The sequence below is a fragment of the Loxodonta africana genome, chromosome Y, assembly GCF_030014295.1.
Source record: "Loxodonta africana isolate mLoxAfr1 chromosome Y, mLoxAfr1.hap2, whole genome shotgun sequence".
Classification (NCBI taxonomy): domain Eukaryota; kingdom Metazoa; phylum Chordata; class Mammalia; order Proboscidea; family Elephantidae; genus Loxodonta; species Loxodonta africana.
The window spans coordinates 5,492,610-5,508,956 of record NC_087370.1 but is presented as its reverse complement, the minus strand read 5'-3'; the positions used below and the strand labels follow the sequence as shown (position 1 = coordinate 5,508,956).

General features: G+C 41.0%; 1 protein-coding gene across 1 annotated transcript in view; it reads right to left on the bottom strand.

The window, feature by feature from the left end:
- The window catches only part of LOC100661999 (adenosine deaminase RNA specific B2 (inactive)), a 58,431-nt gene that overhangs the window by 17,070 nt on the left and 25,014 nt on the right, over window positions 1-16,347 (bottom strand). Inside the window, 1 exon segment of the mRNA XM_064278750.1 lies at window positions 997-1,178. Coding sequence (XP_064134820.1) covers window positions 997-1,178 — 182 coding nt within the window.

The following is a 16,347-nucleotide window of genomic DNA, read 5'->3' as shown; positions in this document are numbered from 1 at the left end:
GGAGTGCCTGGTGGATTTGAACTGCTGACCTCTTGGTTAGCATTCTTGTCACTTAACCACTGTGCCACCAGGGTTTCTGTATGTGTGTATACATGTATATAATTACATAAAATTTGCCATTTTAACCATTTTTAAGTAAACAATTCAGTGACATTAATTATATCCACCATGTTGCCAACCACCACCACTATCTATTTCCAAAAGTTTTTCATCACCCCAAGCAGAAACTCAGCACCCCTTAAGCAATAAATCCCCATCCCCCTACTCTGAGCCTGCAGTAACCACTAATAAACTTGTTTCTATGCATTTGCTTATTCTAGACATTTCATGTAAGTGGAATCATACAATCTCTGTCCTTTTGTGTCAGACTTATTTCACTTAGCACAATGTTTTTCAAGGCGCATCCATGTCGTAGTATATATCAGAGTCACATTTCTCTTTATGGCTGAGTCATATTTCATTGTATGTATATACCACTTTGTGTCAATCCATTCATTTGTCGATGGACACTTGGGTTGTTCCCATCTTTTGGCTATTGCGAATAATGCTGCATTGAACATTAGTGTACAAGTATTCACTTTCCTTTTTAATGTAAATCATATACCTGGATCTTTATCAGAATTTTTTGGTAGGGGGCAGTGCCAGGGAGAATGAATTATTATCCTATTAGACCGGCATATAGTCATTACAATCTCTTTATTTTTACTAGCCACTTTAGACACTCCAGTTAAAATGACACAATGATGTATTAGTGTCCTAAGTCCTATTAGAAATTCACTTTAAAATGTTGCCTGTTCATATATTCAGAGATACACTGTACCTTTTTCCCCCTATTCAGTGAGTCTGTGAATGGTTATAATTTTGCTCACTAGATCTTAAACAGCCACTGGCCAGAACTGGTAGAATTCTGTCCCAAGTTAGTAATGCCGGGCCCTGCATGCAGCTGACTACTGATAGGAAAGTGAATCTTTGTCTTTCTGGATGGTGTCTTCTTACCACTGAGGAGAGGCTGGTTGTGCCAGTAGGACATTGGCAGCTGGCTGATGTCTTCAGTCCCGTGAGTCATCACCCGGGACAGGTGGCCTGTGTGGTGCAGCCTCCCCACAATGATACTATGGAGGTAAATGGGCTCAGTGAAATAGCAGAGAAGCATGCCTTGCAGTCCCAGAACATTCCATCTGAAACAAAACCAGTGGAACAGTCAAGAGCGATTTACTCCCCTGGCACAGGGGGACCAGAAGTGGAAAGCAGCCCACTCAGAGCCACCTAGGCATGTTTTACCTTGGCTTGCTTTGCAAAATAAAAAAAAAAAAAAAACAATAGAAGTGGCTTTTTCCCCTTGTGTCCCTGATTCCTATGGTGTCACATTGCCCATGGTGTAGATGGAAAGGTCTAGCCCAGGAGCTCTGCAGACATGGCGGAGTGATCACAACAGGTTCTGGCCATGTGGCCACAAATGGTCCTGAGCTCCTCTAACTGCTGTCAGGCTAGCTCTGAGAATGGCTCTGCATTTTAATAGACTCGGCTTCTTTTCCTGGAAAATGAGCTGTTAGACTGTGTGGAAGCTCTCTATTCTCTCAGGCACATAACATTAGATTTTTCAAAAAGACACACTGTCCTCAAAGTAAATCTGTATCTTGCTTTAGATTAGCTGGGAAATATCTGAAATTGAGTTTATTTCAGTTTAGGGAAAAATATTCTCTTCTACTTTCTTTGTCCTTAGCAGTCAGGATATTGTGTTGAAATTAAATGACATTAATAAATGACCTTACTTTGGTCTGGGGATGGTTTTGATTTTAGAAGCTCAGGTCAGAGATGAACTACAAGGCCGTTTTCTTTGAAATAAATACAACCCAGAGTGGATGTTTTTGCTTCTCTAAGGTTCCTTCCCCTAGATGTGGGTGGTAAAAGTTATGCATGGGTCTTATTTAAGGCAACATTTGTGAGTTCTCCTCCAAGTGATGTGTTTAGAATCCAGCCTCAGTCAGCAGCAAGCATTATGCACTAATTTCTTACATCACTGTGCTTTTCATTAATTAACAGTTCTCCGCTGTCGGAGCAGTTACTGTAGAGCCGCCACGCTGTACACCTCTTTTCATGATTAATAAGGAGTCATTTTATTTCCCTTTCCCGAAGCAGTCAATTAACGCAGAATTCTTTCCGTTAATTACTGAACGTTTAAAACCAGCTTGCTGTACCTGGAGAGCAATCTGCTCTGAGAACCTGTGATACCAATTGCTTTAAAAAGTTCTCTTTAAATTTTATTCCAAAAACACAAGCAATTTAGCTGGCAATATTAATTTGCCTCAGACGCATCGTGGTGAATGAGAAACATCTTTTAATCTCATGCAAGAAAAGGCAGCCATCTGGCTGGCGAGGATCCAGAGAGCAATACTCCAGCTCTCCCTCCATAATGCAGGTCATTAAAGTAATGTGTTCATCTACATAAAACTCAAATGGAATAAAAAAGGTAATATTTATATACGAACAATTTAGTCCCACAATTTAAACAGTCATTGGTTTTATGAAACATTTACTTTAGTCGATCAGATTTGCATAACTTCATTTTAAAAAACATGGTGGTCATTTTTAGAAGTCAAGTCGTTCCTCTCAGAAAGGAATGCAGTGGTTATCCTTTAGATATGTATAAATTTTCCAAAGAACTAATACCAAAATGTTTTCAAGGAGGACATTTCTGAAAGCAACAAAAACGCTTCTTCCTGCGTCTCTGCCTGGTGGAGTGCCCGCAATGTGTCAGACACCGTACTAGGCTAGTGCCATCGAGTCAGTTCCTATTCATGGAGACCCTTTGTGTGCGGAGTAGAACTGTGCTTCTCTGGGTTTTCAAGACTGTGACCTTTCGGCAGCAGATCGCCAGGCCTTTCTTTTGAGATGCCTCTGGGAGGGTTTGAGCCATTAAACTGTTGGCTGGTCATCCAGAGTTTAACTGTTTGTGCCACCCAGGGACTTGCTTCTGCCTAGACCTTTATTTTCCCCACGATATTACAATCTGACTTGCCAACCCGTGGCCCTTGGGAGGCTGTCTTTTTCCTCACTGATGTGTTACAGGATTTCTACAAAATCCAGGAAAGGAGTATTTTGGTTTCCGAGCTTTTCCCAGAAGAAACAATTCGGTTGTTTTCAAGCATTGACTGAGGGATTTGGCCCTTTCTCTTAAATCTGACACTGGAATATTCATTTAGGATTTTAGTTGCCTCCTTTTTATATTTCAATAAACTGGAAAGGTATACTAAAAGGGGAAGGGGTGGGGGGAGGAAGAAGAATAAGCTTAAGTCTATTTCATTATAAAAATTCTTGGTATTTATTTTTTAATTGTATATTTTATTTTCAACTCAAATATAGACTGTCTTGTGTTTGCGTGTATTGAGAGCAGTTTTGCTTGCAATGTAGCAATTACAGGAGAGAGCTGTAGTAGATTCGCATGTTACAAGTATGCGTTACCATTTATTGCAAGAGCACAGGGTTAGAGACCATCTAAGTAGTACTTATAATTTCTCATACCTTTAGTACAGTTTTAAAATTTCTTATCAATTACAGCAAGGATGCTTATAAAGATGAGTATTTCCTCCCTCTACAACAAAACCTGCTCTTTAAGCCAAGTCTGGCACAATAAAATTAGTATTCACAGTAGAATGTCATTATACTTCAGACCATCAAAGCACTGGCTTTGAACAAAACTTCTGGGAACAGGTCTGAGTGGTTCTGATTCTGTAGGGTCACTATGAGTCAGAATCAACTAGACGGAAATGGCTTTGTTTTTATTTTCTGGTTCTACAGGATTGTCTAAAGACAAATAACTTCTAGATCTGATTTTCTCTTAATAACCTTTACAATAAAGAGAAAATCAACCTTCTCCTTGCCTGGTTATAGCAGTTCAAACTTATTCAGCTAGCAGGATCAATAAAACCAAATGTCTTACTGAATATCAACTGGAGAATTTTCAGCATTCAGGATTGAGTGGAAAAATATCTCTCCTTTTGTTCAAACAGCTGATATTACTGCAATGTTGACAGAAAAAAAAAGATCCCATGTCTAGTTTTCAATATAGATAATCCCCAAATAAATATATTTCTGTCTGTTTGTCAATCACTGAAATACCACAGATAAGTGGGGGAAAGATCTTGGAAAAGAGACTGCCTTTTTTTAACGAAGAGATGCAATCTCCTTGTTCAGTTCAAATCTTGGCCTCCAAGTAACAATGGAAACGATTACAAGGTTCTTTTCAGAATAGGTTGCCCTTCGGTCTGGCACTGCAGGTGTGAGCCTTGGCAATAAGACAGATAGCAATTATCGTGGCATGTTTTTGGGTAGCTTGCATTACCTCTTACTGGTTTCACACCTGGACAGGACCCAGAGAGAAGGTTTAACCCTCCAAAGTTGTAGTGAAGGCTGCGTGACAGTCTTCAGATACCCATCAAAACTGCATGTTTATTTCACTGTGCTCTTCATCTGGAGTCCCGGGGTAGTACAAACAATTAAGCCCCTTGTTTGTTCCTTTCTAGAATCTGGGCTTATACTCAGTACCTAGTACAGTGCCTGCTACCTTGCAGGCACTCAATCAAAGTTACTGAAATGAAACAAATGCAAATAGCATACCCAACTGATCATAGTGATAAGTAATAAAAGCTAAATTCCATTAAATATAATTACTCTTCCCTGTGATAAAAAACAAAACAAAACAAAAAAAACCTGTTGCTGTCAAGTTAATTCCTACTAATAGCGATCCTATAGGATGGGGTAGAACTGCCCTGTAGGGTTTCCAAGGAGTGCCTGGTGGATTCAAACTGCCGACATTTTGGTTAGCAGCCAAACTCTTAACCACCACGCCACCAGGGTTTCCTCCCCTGTAATATATATATGTCACACACACACACACACATATATATGTATATATGTCTTAGTCATCTAGTGCTGATGTAACAGAAATACCACAAGTGGATGGCTTTAACAAAGAGAAGTTTATTCTCTCACAGTCTAGTAGGCTAGAAGTCCAAATTCAGGGACTTTTCGTTGGCTTTAGAGGAAGGTCGTTCTTGTCAATCTTTCCCTGGACGAGAAGCTTCTCCATGCAAGAGCCCCGGGTCCAAAGGACACCCACCGCTCCTGATGCTTCTTTCTTTGTGGTATGAGGTTCCCAACTCTCTGCTTGCTTTCCTTTCCTTTTATCTCCCGTAAGATGAAAGGTGGTGCAGGCCACACCCCAGGGAAACTCCCTTTACATTGGATCAGGGATGTGGCCTGAGCAAGGGTGTTATATCCCACCCTAATCCTCTTTAATCACAGGCAGAGGTTATGATTTATAACACATAGGAAAATCACAAAATGGAGGACAACCACTCATGGCCTAACCAAGTTGACACATATTTTGGGGGCACACAATTCAATCCATTACAACACACACACATATATATTCTGTCCCTGAAGAAAAGTTAGTAAAAGCCTTCTAGTATTTGGGGCTTTGGGAGAGCAACACCTCCTTTATGATTATCTGTCACTGCCATTGTGTGACTGAGTTTTTATATTTAAATTCCGTGGTGACTTTTGTCAATAGGTGCAGACCTTGCTCTGGGCAGGGCCGGATATTCCCTGTCACACAAGCGTGGTGCCTCCCCTACTCCTCTGCTGTCTCCCTTAGTTCTCCATAGCTATGGCTTCCTGGAGGCTGCTGCTACTCTCCATTCCTGTTAACCCCGCTTTAGCAGATGCCTGGGGGGCTTTGTAACCTACCCTTCACCTCTGAGAGTTTTCCTCACCTGCTCTGAGGGTGCGCTGGCTTCGTGGGCGTGCAAGTGGCACTTAGAAAGATTAATGCTCTGTTATCTTTGTCTTGGAGTTCTTAATCATTTTTGAAGCAAAAAAAAAAAAAAAAACCCATTGCTGTTGAGTTGATTCCAACTCACAGCAACTCTATAGGACAGGGTAGAACTGCCCCATAGAGTTTCCAAGGAGCACCTGATGGATTTGAACTGCCGACTTTTTGGTTAGGAGCCATAGCTTTTAATTGCGACACGACCAGGGTTCCCTGCATTTTAATTTTGCACAGGAGCCCACAAATTATGTAGCTGGTCCTGTGTGTGTCTGTGTGCATGCACACACGTGCATACACATGCACACACATGCTTTTCCTGGCCATGTTTCTATTTCATGGTCCTACTTAACCACGAAAACAAACAAACCAGTTGCCACAGAGTCAGTTTCACCTCATGACAGCTCCATGTGTCTCAGAGTAGAACTGTGCTCCAGTGTTCAAAGCTGTGACCTTTTGGAAGCAGACCGTCAGGGCCTTTCTTCCGAGGCATCTCTGGCTGAGTTCAAACCACCAACTTTCCAGTGAGTAGTAAAGAACTTGCCTGTTTGCACCACGCAGGGACTCCTTGCTATCTGACTGATTCAGGAAAGACGCCCTGCCTGTGCTGGGCCAAAGCCCCTCTCCTAGGAACTGGAACTGAAGGAGAGGGGAAAAGAGAGGGACTGCAATGCTAAGTGTACAAGTGGGTGTGGTGTAGAGGGTATTTACTTTCTCATACCGCAGAGTTTGGAGGAACAGAGGCCTGAAGCTAGAGAGAAGAAATGAATGGAGGAACCAGAGGAAAGCAAAAATAAACAGTGGGAGAGGGTCCCAACTCCTTGAGGCCTGGCTGTATCTCTCCTTGGGGTTTGGCGAAACTTCTCAGTATTACATCTATGATAATTCCTTCTTTTCTGCTAAAACTAGCTCAAACTGGTTTCTGTGGACCATAATCAAGACTTCAGGCACGGTTGTCCTATAGCCTGACTGTGAGGGCATGTATAACCTCACTTTCCAGGTGAATGGCTCTCTGGGCACTGCCAGGGCGTGGCCTGCCTGGCACAGATGAAGCTCAGGTATTAGCAGAAAGAGTCCTGCGATTTAGATATGGCTGAATCAGCTCTGGGCTATAAAGAAGGAGCCAAGCTGAATAGATAGCTTTATTGACACAGTCATAGGATGGATGTTAATGCTTTCCAAAGATATACTTGAAAAATTCTACACAGACCAGTCTAAACCTATAGGTAGAACTCCAGGAAGGGAGCCAAAAGACTCCCTTAAATCCTTCAGCAGAAGTTGCAGCACTGACCAGCCCTTGTGAATTCCTTATTGCATTTCCTCTTGCCTGACTACTACAACCTTTTCCTAACTCATCCCCTGCTGTGGTGTCTCTCTTCTCACTCTTATCATATACTATGATCCAGCCAGGCTACGATCCTTGACATTCCTGCAGAAATCACGCCCATCTCTACCTCAAGCCTTACTCACACATTATCCCCACTACTACCTCCATTTGTCTGAGTTCCACATAGGCTGCCTGTTGCTGACTACAGGCTTCTCTCATCCTCTAGGTGGAAACACTGTCTCTCTCCTCTGAGCTCTGATAGCACTTTTCTGTACTACTCTTTTGTGCCATTCACTTTTAATTTCATGATATTGTTTAAACACGGTTCTCATTGTATAATGAGTTGTATAATGTGTTGTAAGAAGGGGGCTAATAAGTATGTGGTGCTTCATTCAGCAGCTGCATCATGTTCAAATATGGAAATAAAACATTAGAGCATATAGCAAATCCCAGTTTCCAAAGATGGACACAATAACTGTTCCATCCTTTTTTACAATGAGATTTTGACACTAACAAGATGAAGCCTATGTCCTCTCCCCTTGAGCCTCTGAGCCTGCCTCAACCAATGGAGTACAGTGGAAATAATGCTAAGGAACAATATCAAGCACTTATGCCTAGTTCTCTTGGGATATTCCTCTTGGATCCGAGCCACCATGCTATGAAGATTCCCAAGTAGTCCCTGAAGAGAAATCAAGGTCTCAGCCCACAGCTCTGGTTGAGCTCCTAGCTGACGGTCGACACCAACTTGCCTGCTGTCATGGATTGAACTATGTCCCCCCCAAAATGTGTGAATCAATTTGGCTGGACCAAGATTCCCAGTATTTTCCTATATGTTGTAAATCCTGGCTCTATAATATTAATGAGGGAGGATGGGCAGCAGTTTGTGTTAGTGAGGCAGGACTCAACTTACAAAATTGGATTGTGTCTTGTGGCAATCTCTTGAGATATAAAAGACAGAAGCTAGCAGAGAGACGGGGGACCTCATATCACCAAGAAAGCAGCACCGGGAGCAGAGTGCATCCTTTGGACCAGGGGTCCCTGTGCCTGAGAAGCTCCTCAACCAGGGGAAGACTGAGGACAAGGACATTCCTCCAGAGCCAATGGAGAAAGAAAGTCTTCCACTGGAGCTGATGCCCTGAATTTGGACTTTTAGCCAACTTTACTGTGAAGAAGTGAATGCCTCTTTGTTAAAGCCATCCCCTTTGGTATTTCTGTTATAGTAGCACTACATAACCACTACACCTACCATGTGAATGCGGCATCTTGAAAGTGGATCCTCCAGCCCCTGGGGTGAGCTGTCCCAGCTGATGCCCTGTGGTACTAAGGTGAGACAGCCTAGTCAATTCTTCCACAAATTGAAGATTTGCAAGCAAAACAAATGGCTGTTGCTGTTTTAGGGTACTAAGTTTTGGCGTGCTATTTGTTGCACAGCAATAGATTAATGATATGGAACCTATCTTAGTTATCTAATGCTGCTATAATAATAAATACCACAAGTGAGTGACTTTAACAAACAGTCATTCATTTTCTCACAGTTTAGGAGACTAGAATTCCAAATTCAGGGTGCTGGCTGTAAGAGAAGGTTTTCTGTCTCTCAGCTCTGGAGGGAGTTCTTTAGCTTCTGTTCCTGGGCAATCTTCATGTGGCTTGGTTTTTCTCTTCCCTCATCTCTTGCTTTTAAAATCTCTTTTATATATATCTCAAAAGAGATTGACTCAAGATACACCCTACACTAAGCCTGCCTCATTAACATAAAAAGACAGCCCATTCTCAAATGGGATTATAGCCATAGGCATAGAGGTTAGGATTTACAACACATATTTTTGGGAGACATAGTTCAATTCATAACAGAACCACTGCATTTTTTGAGGGGATCTATGTTGCTAGCTGCCATGAAATCTGTAATGAGCACTGGCAATCCTATGTACAACAGAACAAATTCCCTGTACAACAATCCTCACAATCATTGCTACATTTGAGCCCACTGTTGCAGCCACTGTATCAATCCATTTTGTTAAGGGTCTTTCTCTTTTTCGCTGACCCTCTACTTTACCAAGCATGATGTGCTTCTCCAAGGACTGGTTCCTTCTGATAACATGTCCAAAGCACATGAGACAAAGTCTTGCCATCCTTGCTTCTAAGGAGCATTCTGGCTGTGCTTCTTCCAAGACAGATTTGCTTGTTCTTTTAGCAGTTTATGGTATAGTCAATATTCTTTATCAGCACCATAATTCAAATGCATTCGATTCTTCTCTGGTCTTTCTTACTCATCGCCCAGCTTTCACATGCATTTGAGGAGATTGAAAACACCATAGTTTGGGTCAGGTGATCTATATCGGCTACCAATAACTTCTCAAGAAGTCTATATTATGTCATAGCAATAATTAAACAATACAATCCTTGGATGGATGTTATTACTAACTGCAAAAGTTTGGGAGAATGAGGTGCCCAAGAAACCTGGGTCATTCTACTGCTGGTTAGGTTGGAATCAGCGATGCTAGGCCATTTCATGTTATTTTTAGCTGAAAGAAATTACCTCTACTTCACATTGTGTCTCATTTATCTTCTTCAAAACCTATCTGAAAATTTTCACACCTCCTGACATGACATCTCTGGCTGAATTTATAGCATAAAAATTAGTAAATTGTAGAAGGTCTTGGAAGACCAACAATGACGCTGGTGACTAGATTATTTTCAATTGCGTGTTTTCATTCTTGTTGTTAGCTGCCATGGAATTAGCCCCTGACTCATGGTGACCCCGTGTATGATGGACAAAACACTGCCTGGGCCTGCATCATCCCCATGATTGGTCGCAGATTAGACCATTGTGATCCATAGTGTTTTCACTGGCTGATGTTTGGAAGTAGATTGCCAAGTCTTTCTCCCTAGTCCATCTTAGTCTGGAAGCTCCACTGAGACCTGTTCAGCATCATAGCAACACATAATCCACTGCCGTCAAATGGGGGGTGGCTGCTCATGAGGTGCATTGTCAGGGAATCGGACGTGGGACTCCTGCAGGGAAGGAGAGAATTCTACCACTGAACCACTAATGGTCCCGTTTCCCATTCTTAGGCTCTAACAAGTCCACCTCACCCCAGACGTTGGCACTGGGGATAAAGGTTCTCTGACCTTGAAGTGGTGACAGTTTGTCTATGAAATACAGTGTCTTTTCAGTAACTGAAAGTGCATATTTGTGAACCAGTCAAGAGTTCCCCCACCATCACCCAGGCCCCTTCTCTGGGCTGCCCTAGAGTGAGGCCTGTGAAGAAACAAGTCTCTCCTCACAGGCATTATTTTTGGCCTCTTGGTTCTCAGGAGAAAGAAGACAAAATTTACTTACCCTAAGGAACACCTTGTTATTCCTTTTGTGAAGATGGAAGCAATAAAATGAAGTTTGACCATTTGTGTATACGATACAGGTTCCCATTCATGTCTGTTTTTGTGAGTCCTCAAACGTTGTTCTCTTCCCTCAGAAAGCATAGCACTGTGCCGTTTGTCACAGGAAGTTGACATTCGAGCTCTTCTATGAAATATCTTGTGGAGTTGTCTTAGACTGTTAGTCCATTCTTTTGTTTTCTTTTAATGTTCATGTTAACCTTTGTTCACGTAGTTAGATTAACAGTTTCTCCTTCACATAAACTGCGTTTCTCTGCCCTTTGCTGTCTCCCCAGGTGGTGAATTTTGGCCATCTCTCAAATGAAAATAATCTCGCCACTCTGTCCACTTCACAGTGTGGTTGCAAGAGTTAAAAGAGGTGACAGACACAGAAGTGCTATTAATTCTTTATTCTTTATGATTGATAAATATTATGGGCTTTATTACTCACTACTTTCCTCACAAGAGATTATATAAAATTTGACTTAAAAGTATTAATAAAAGTACCACACAATCTATGATGAGGAAAATGTAAAAAGACTATTAAGCAAGCTGTGAAATATTTGGTTAGAGTATTTAAGAAGTTGTTTTACAATGACCTATATTTTGAGTTCCTGAGTGGTACAAATGTTAACATGCTCAGCTGCTAACCCAAAGGGTGGAGTTTGCAGTCTGTCAGAAAAAAGGCCTGGAGATCTAATTCTGAAAAATTAGCAAAGCTCTACTCTGACACACAGAGGGTCTCCAGGAATCAGAATCAACTCAAAAGCAACTGGCTACTGCTTATATTTTGAGATTAGAAAAATAACATTTTCATTTGACTTTGACAGAACTGGTAACATTTTAAGAATAAGATAGCCATCCATACACAAAATAGGAAGGCTGTCAGAATTTTTCCCCAGGTGGGCTGGTGGTAGAGAGGAGGATAGAAAAACTCACTTTGGGAAAATTTTGAGCAGAAAATCTCTATAATCATAAAGAGAAGCTTATTCTTCATGGTCTGATATCTACGTTTAGAAATCAGACAGTACCTGATTCTCCAGAGAGCAGCTATAATTTTTTACAGTTGGTTTTTATGGAGAAAGTTTTAATCTGTTCATTTAAAGACACACTGTGATCAATAATCAAGCTCAGGTACTTAAAATTAGAAACCATATCTAAAGGAACATTAGTTCCAGAAGATTTAGATTTTTATATGCACTCAACTTTTGATTCTTAGAGACAAAAGCAAAAAACACTGCTTTGGTTCTCCCCATTTTCGAAGTAGACTGTGATGTTTGCCTGTTACAGAGAGCATAGATTCTCACAGCCAGACAAACAAATGTCTAAAGGAATGTGGAACGTGACAGACATATTTGCTGTGGTCTTCTTGTCCCACTGAGGTCCAGGGGTTTGGTCAGGCGTGTCTTACTGAGCTGAGGAAAACCTGGACTAACCTTTAGTGTGCTACTCAACCTAATTTGTGGTTTTGAAGGTCAGTTTTCAGTGATGTGATGAAATAACCTAGTTGACATAGTTTTATTTAATCTCCCTGATGATACTGATGGCAGGATTTTAAGAATCAACTTTACTATGATTTTATCTGATTCCATAATTTTCCAAAGACCAAATGAGTCAGGGTAAATGAGTAATTTCACTTACACTGGTGTCTTAGTTTCCGAGGGCTACCGTATTTAATTACCACAAACTTGGTGATTTAAGCAACTGCGCTGGCCAGAAGTCTGAAATCAAGGTGTCAGCAGGGCCATGCTGCTTCAGAGACTCTGGCGGAGGATTCATCCCACGGCTCTTCTAGCTTCTGGCAGCTGCTGGCAATTGTTGGCGTTCCGTTCCTTGGTTTGTAGCTGTATCACTTCAACCTCTGCCTCCGTCTTCATATCACTCTCTAGTCTGTGAATGTCTTCTCTTCTGTGTGTCATACCAGAATTTCCTCTACATCTCTCTTGTAACTGAATTTAGAGACCACATGGGTAATTCAGGCAAGGTCCTCCTCTCAAGATCCTTAACTTAAACATCTGTTGCCACATAAATATTCTCACTTTTGCCATATGAAGTAATATTTGCAGGTTCTGAAGATTAGGCCATAACATACCTTTTTTGGGGCCACCATCCTGCCTTCCACACCTGATATAGTCATTTCTGAGGAGGTTTCACCCTGTTCCTTATTTATGAGAACATACCATTTACCCTCTAGGGCCACGTCGGCTCCTGTGGATGGACTCCATACCTTCACTTAGGGGACTATAACCTACATACCTAATATGAGATTTGGACAAACTTTCTACAAAGTTTATTGATAACATTATTTACGGTAGCAAACAACTGGAAGCATTCCAGACGCCCAGCAACAGAAAAACAACCAATGGCACAACTATTACACATAATATTAAACTGCTCTTTTAAAAAGTGAGGAATGATTATAGTGTTAAGTGAAGAAAATTATAAGCAAACTGTGTTATCTCATAAAAGCTTAGGAAAAAAGATTGACAAATACAGCAAAATACTGATTTTTTAAATGACTACTGGGAAATTGGCTCATTATTTCATCTTTCCCTACTTTTCATAATTTTTTTTTATTGTGTTTTACTTTTAATGGAGTGGGGTACCTTCAAATATATACCACTTTAAGCTGGTTCTCTAGCAGTAGAGATATGATCCAAACCAAAAACCAAACCCAGTGCCGTCGAGTCGATTCCGACTCATAGTGACCCTATAGGACAGAGTTGAACTGCCCCGTAGAGTTTCCAAGGAGCGCCTGGTGGATTTGAACTGCCAACCCTTTGGTTAGCAGCTGTGGCACTTAACTACTATGCTACCAGGGTTTCCAGAGATATGATAGGTTGACCTTTTCATACGTTCTCAAATTGTCCCATTTATCTGGAGGCATTGTTGTTGTTGTTGTTGTTGTTTTTACACAGGTTCAGGTGTATTTAGGCTTGCCTGTGGTCATAGATTTTTATTTTGTTTTGTTTTCTGTGCAAAGCCAATTAACCCACAAGGAAATTGATTCTCCCCACCTGGAGCATTTGCTCTAGCTTTTATCTTCAGGCTGGTATTTTGCTCCAGTTTTAACTAAAATTTCTTTTTGACTGAAAACCAAGAAAGAAAAAAATTATTTTACTTTCAAAAGATTTTCCCTGCCCAAGAATTTTCCTGCTAATTCTGATGGCTCTCTTGTAAACAAAATGACTCCCATTTTATTTTCTGCCAAGTTCAGTACAGATTTTATTCATCATTGCTGTTGTTAGCAGCTGTTGAGTTGGTCCAGTTGGGCCCTGACTTACAGCAACCCCATTCATAACTGCAACAAATGCTGCCAGTCCTGCACCATCCCCATGATTGGCTGCAGATCTGTCTACTGCAATCCACAGAGTTTTCATTGGCTGATTTTTGGAAGTAGATAGCCAGACCTTTCTTCCTAGTCCATCTTAGCGTGAAAGCTCCACTGAAACACGCAATCTCCACTGACAGACAGGTGGTGGCTGCGCATGAGGTGCTGGGAATCATACTCAGGTCTCCCACACGGAAGGCGAGAGTTCTACCACTCAGTCACCCATTAAAGAGTCCTTTATATTTCAAAAATGGTTGTTCAACTATCAAGTCAGTGGGCATTTACTAAGCACCTCATATGTTCATGTACTCATAACAACTGTGAGAACAGGGAGTGCAAGTAGGATGATTCCTGTCCTGTGTTTTTGTTGTGTGCTGTCAAGTCAATGCCAACTCACGGCGACCCTATAGGACAGAGCAGAACTGCCCCACAGGGCTTCCAAGGCTGTAATCCTTATGGAAGCAGACTGCCACATCTTTGTACCATGGAGTGACTGGTGGGTTCGCACCACTGACATGTTTGGTTGGCAGCCGAGAGCTTAACCACTGTTAGGAGTTTATAATCTATTAGGGGACATCAGACATAAGAAGCCATATTTAAAAACAAAATTAAAGAAGAGAAGATTCTTATCAGTAAAAACGGTCTTTAGGTTTTTCTTCTGGGGGGCCAAAGAGTACAGGATGTCTAGCCAAGGCTGTTATCCCTTGTACAAAAGCAAGGTGAGTAGTCTCCAGGGTATGCAGAGAGGAGGGGAGTCCTGCCCTTGAAAACTGGCTGGGGGCTTCTGTGTGTAGCTGAAGTACAGATCCTGGAGAGGGGCTGCAGCCAAAACAATACTTCAGATGGACCAATGGGGCTTGGTGATATCTCCACGTTTTTTCTGAATGCTGAGGAAAATTACCTATGTGTGGGTAGAGGGAGGATGCAAGAACATCCCATTTTCCACATGTGGGCCAACTTTTCCTTAGGATAGAGAGAAATTAATTAAATGACTCCTAGAGAAATGCTAGCAACTTTGGGTGGTGCAAACAGTTAACATGCTCCACTCCTAACCGAAAGGTTGGCAGTTTGAGTCCACCCAGAGGCACTACGGAAGAAAGGGGGGCAATCTAATTCCAAAAAAACAGCCATGGAAAGCCCTATGGAGTATAGTTCTACTTGGACACACACAGGGCTGTCAGGAGTCGGGACTGACTTAATGGTAACTAGTTACTCTTTAGACAAATATTCAGGTCATGTGAAAAAAAAAGTGATTCTCCTCATTAAAGGAATTGACATTCTTCTTCCCAGTAGGGTTCTTGTACCTTGATAAAGAATTGGGACAACTAATAATGAGCTTGATCAGTTAAATCCATCACCATTTTTCCTCGACATGTCTTATCTTAACATGTACTTCTCCTACAGACCTAACAATTACAATAAGAGCTATAGAGAAAGTCTGAAGTCAATATATATGAGGACTTATGTAAGGAAATATGAAGAATTATCCTACTGATGGAACCCTAGGAAGTTTTCTTCACAATGTTTTATGGCTCATTTTAAACCACTGTAAAAATTTCAGGCTTTCTGTAACATATTTTGCTGTAAGCCGATCTTACCACTGACATTGTAAAATGATATCAATTGTTATTCATGAAATTCTGTGCTCAGAAGAATGTCTGTTGTGGTTTAATTTATATTATTACTTAGGTATTATTGATCTAAAAAGGGGTTACCTCCGCATTACTTTTGATCAGTAGGTGGGAAATAATGTAGCTGGGTTATTTGTTTATTTCTCTTGATGTAACTGCCTCTAGTTCATTTTTCACTGGTATCAAAGGGAGTTTACAAAGAGAATTACAAGTTTGTTTAGTGGATGCACTTCCCTACCTCAATTAAAGATTCGGTTTTATTCATTTATTTTCATTTTAATGTATATAAAATCTATATGAAATAGGTGATAGAAGAAATCAGCTTAATATTTCTGTTTCATGGCTGCTCAAACTAAACAGAGAAATTTTATTCATAGAGAAATTTCTAAATTGCTAAATATATGTGACTATGGGCTGTGAGCAGCATTTGGAATAAGACTCTTACTCTCTTGGAAAGGAAACCAGGTGGTTATAGTTTGTTATAAACACATTTCTAAGACTTAGAGGTAGTACAAATCACTTGTTAGCCTTGGCAGCAGAGAAGGGCAGTATTTCGGGGGCTGGCAGCAAACATATTTTTCATTTTTCCATGGTTATCTGTATGGGACACTGAAAAGCATCACAGTCCTTTAAATTGTAAGTTTTCAGATTGTGCTCAATCAGCTGTATCTATTCATACTTTATATAATGGCTGTTCTGACAAAAGGGTAAGTTTCATTCGTTCAATAAATATTTACTGAATACTGGCTGTACCTACAACACTTTCACCACACGAAGGCTCTAAGGAAGTATAATATACAATACCTTGACAAGATGTAACGATGTTAAAAAGTCAGAAACGCCTTCCATTCCCCTT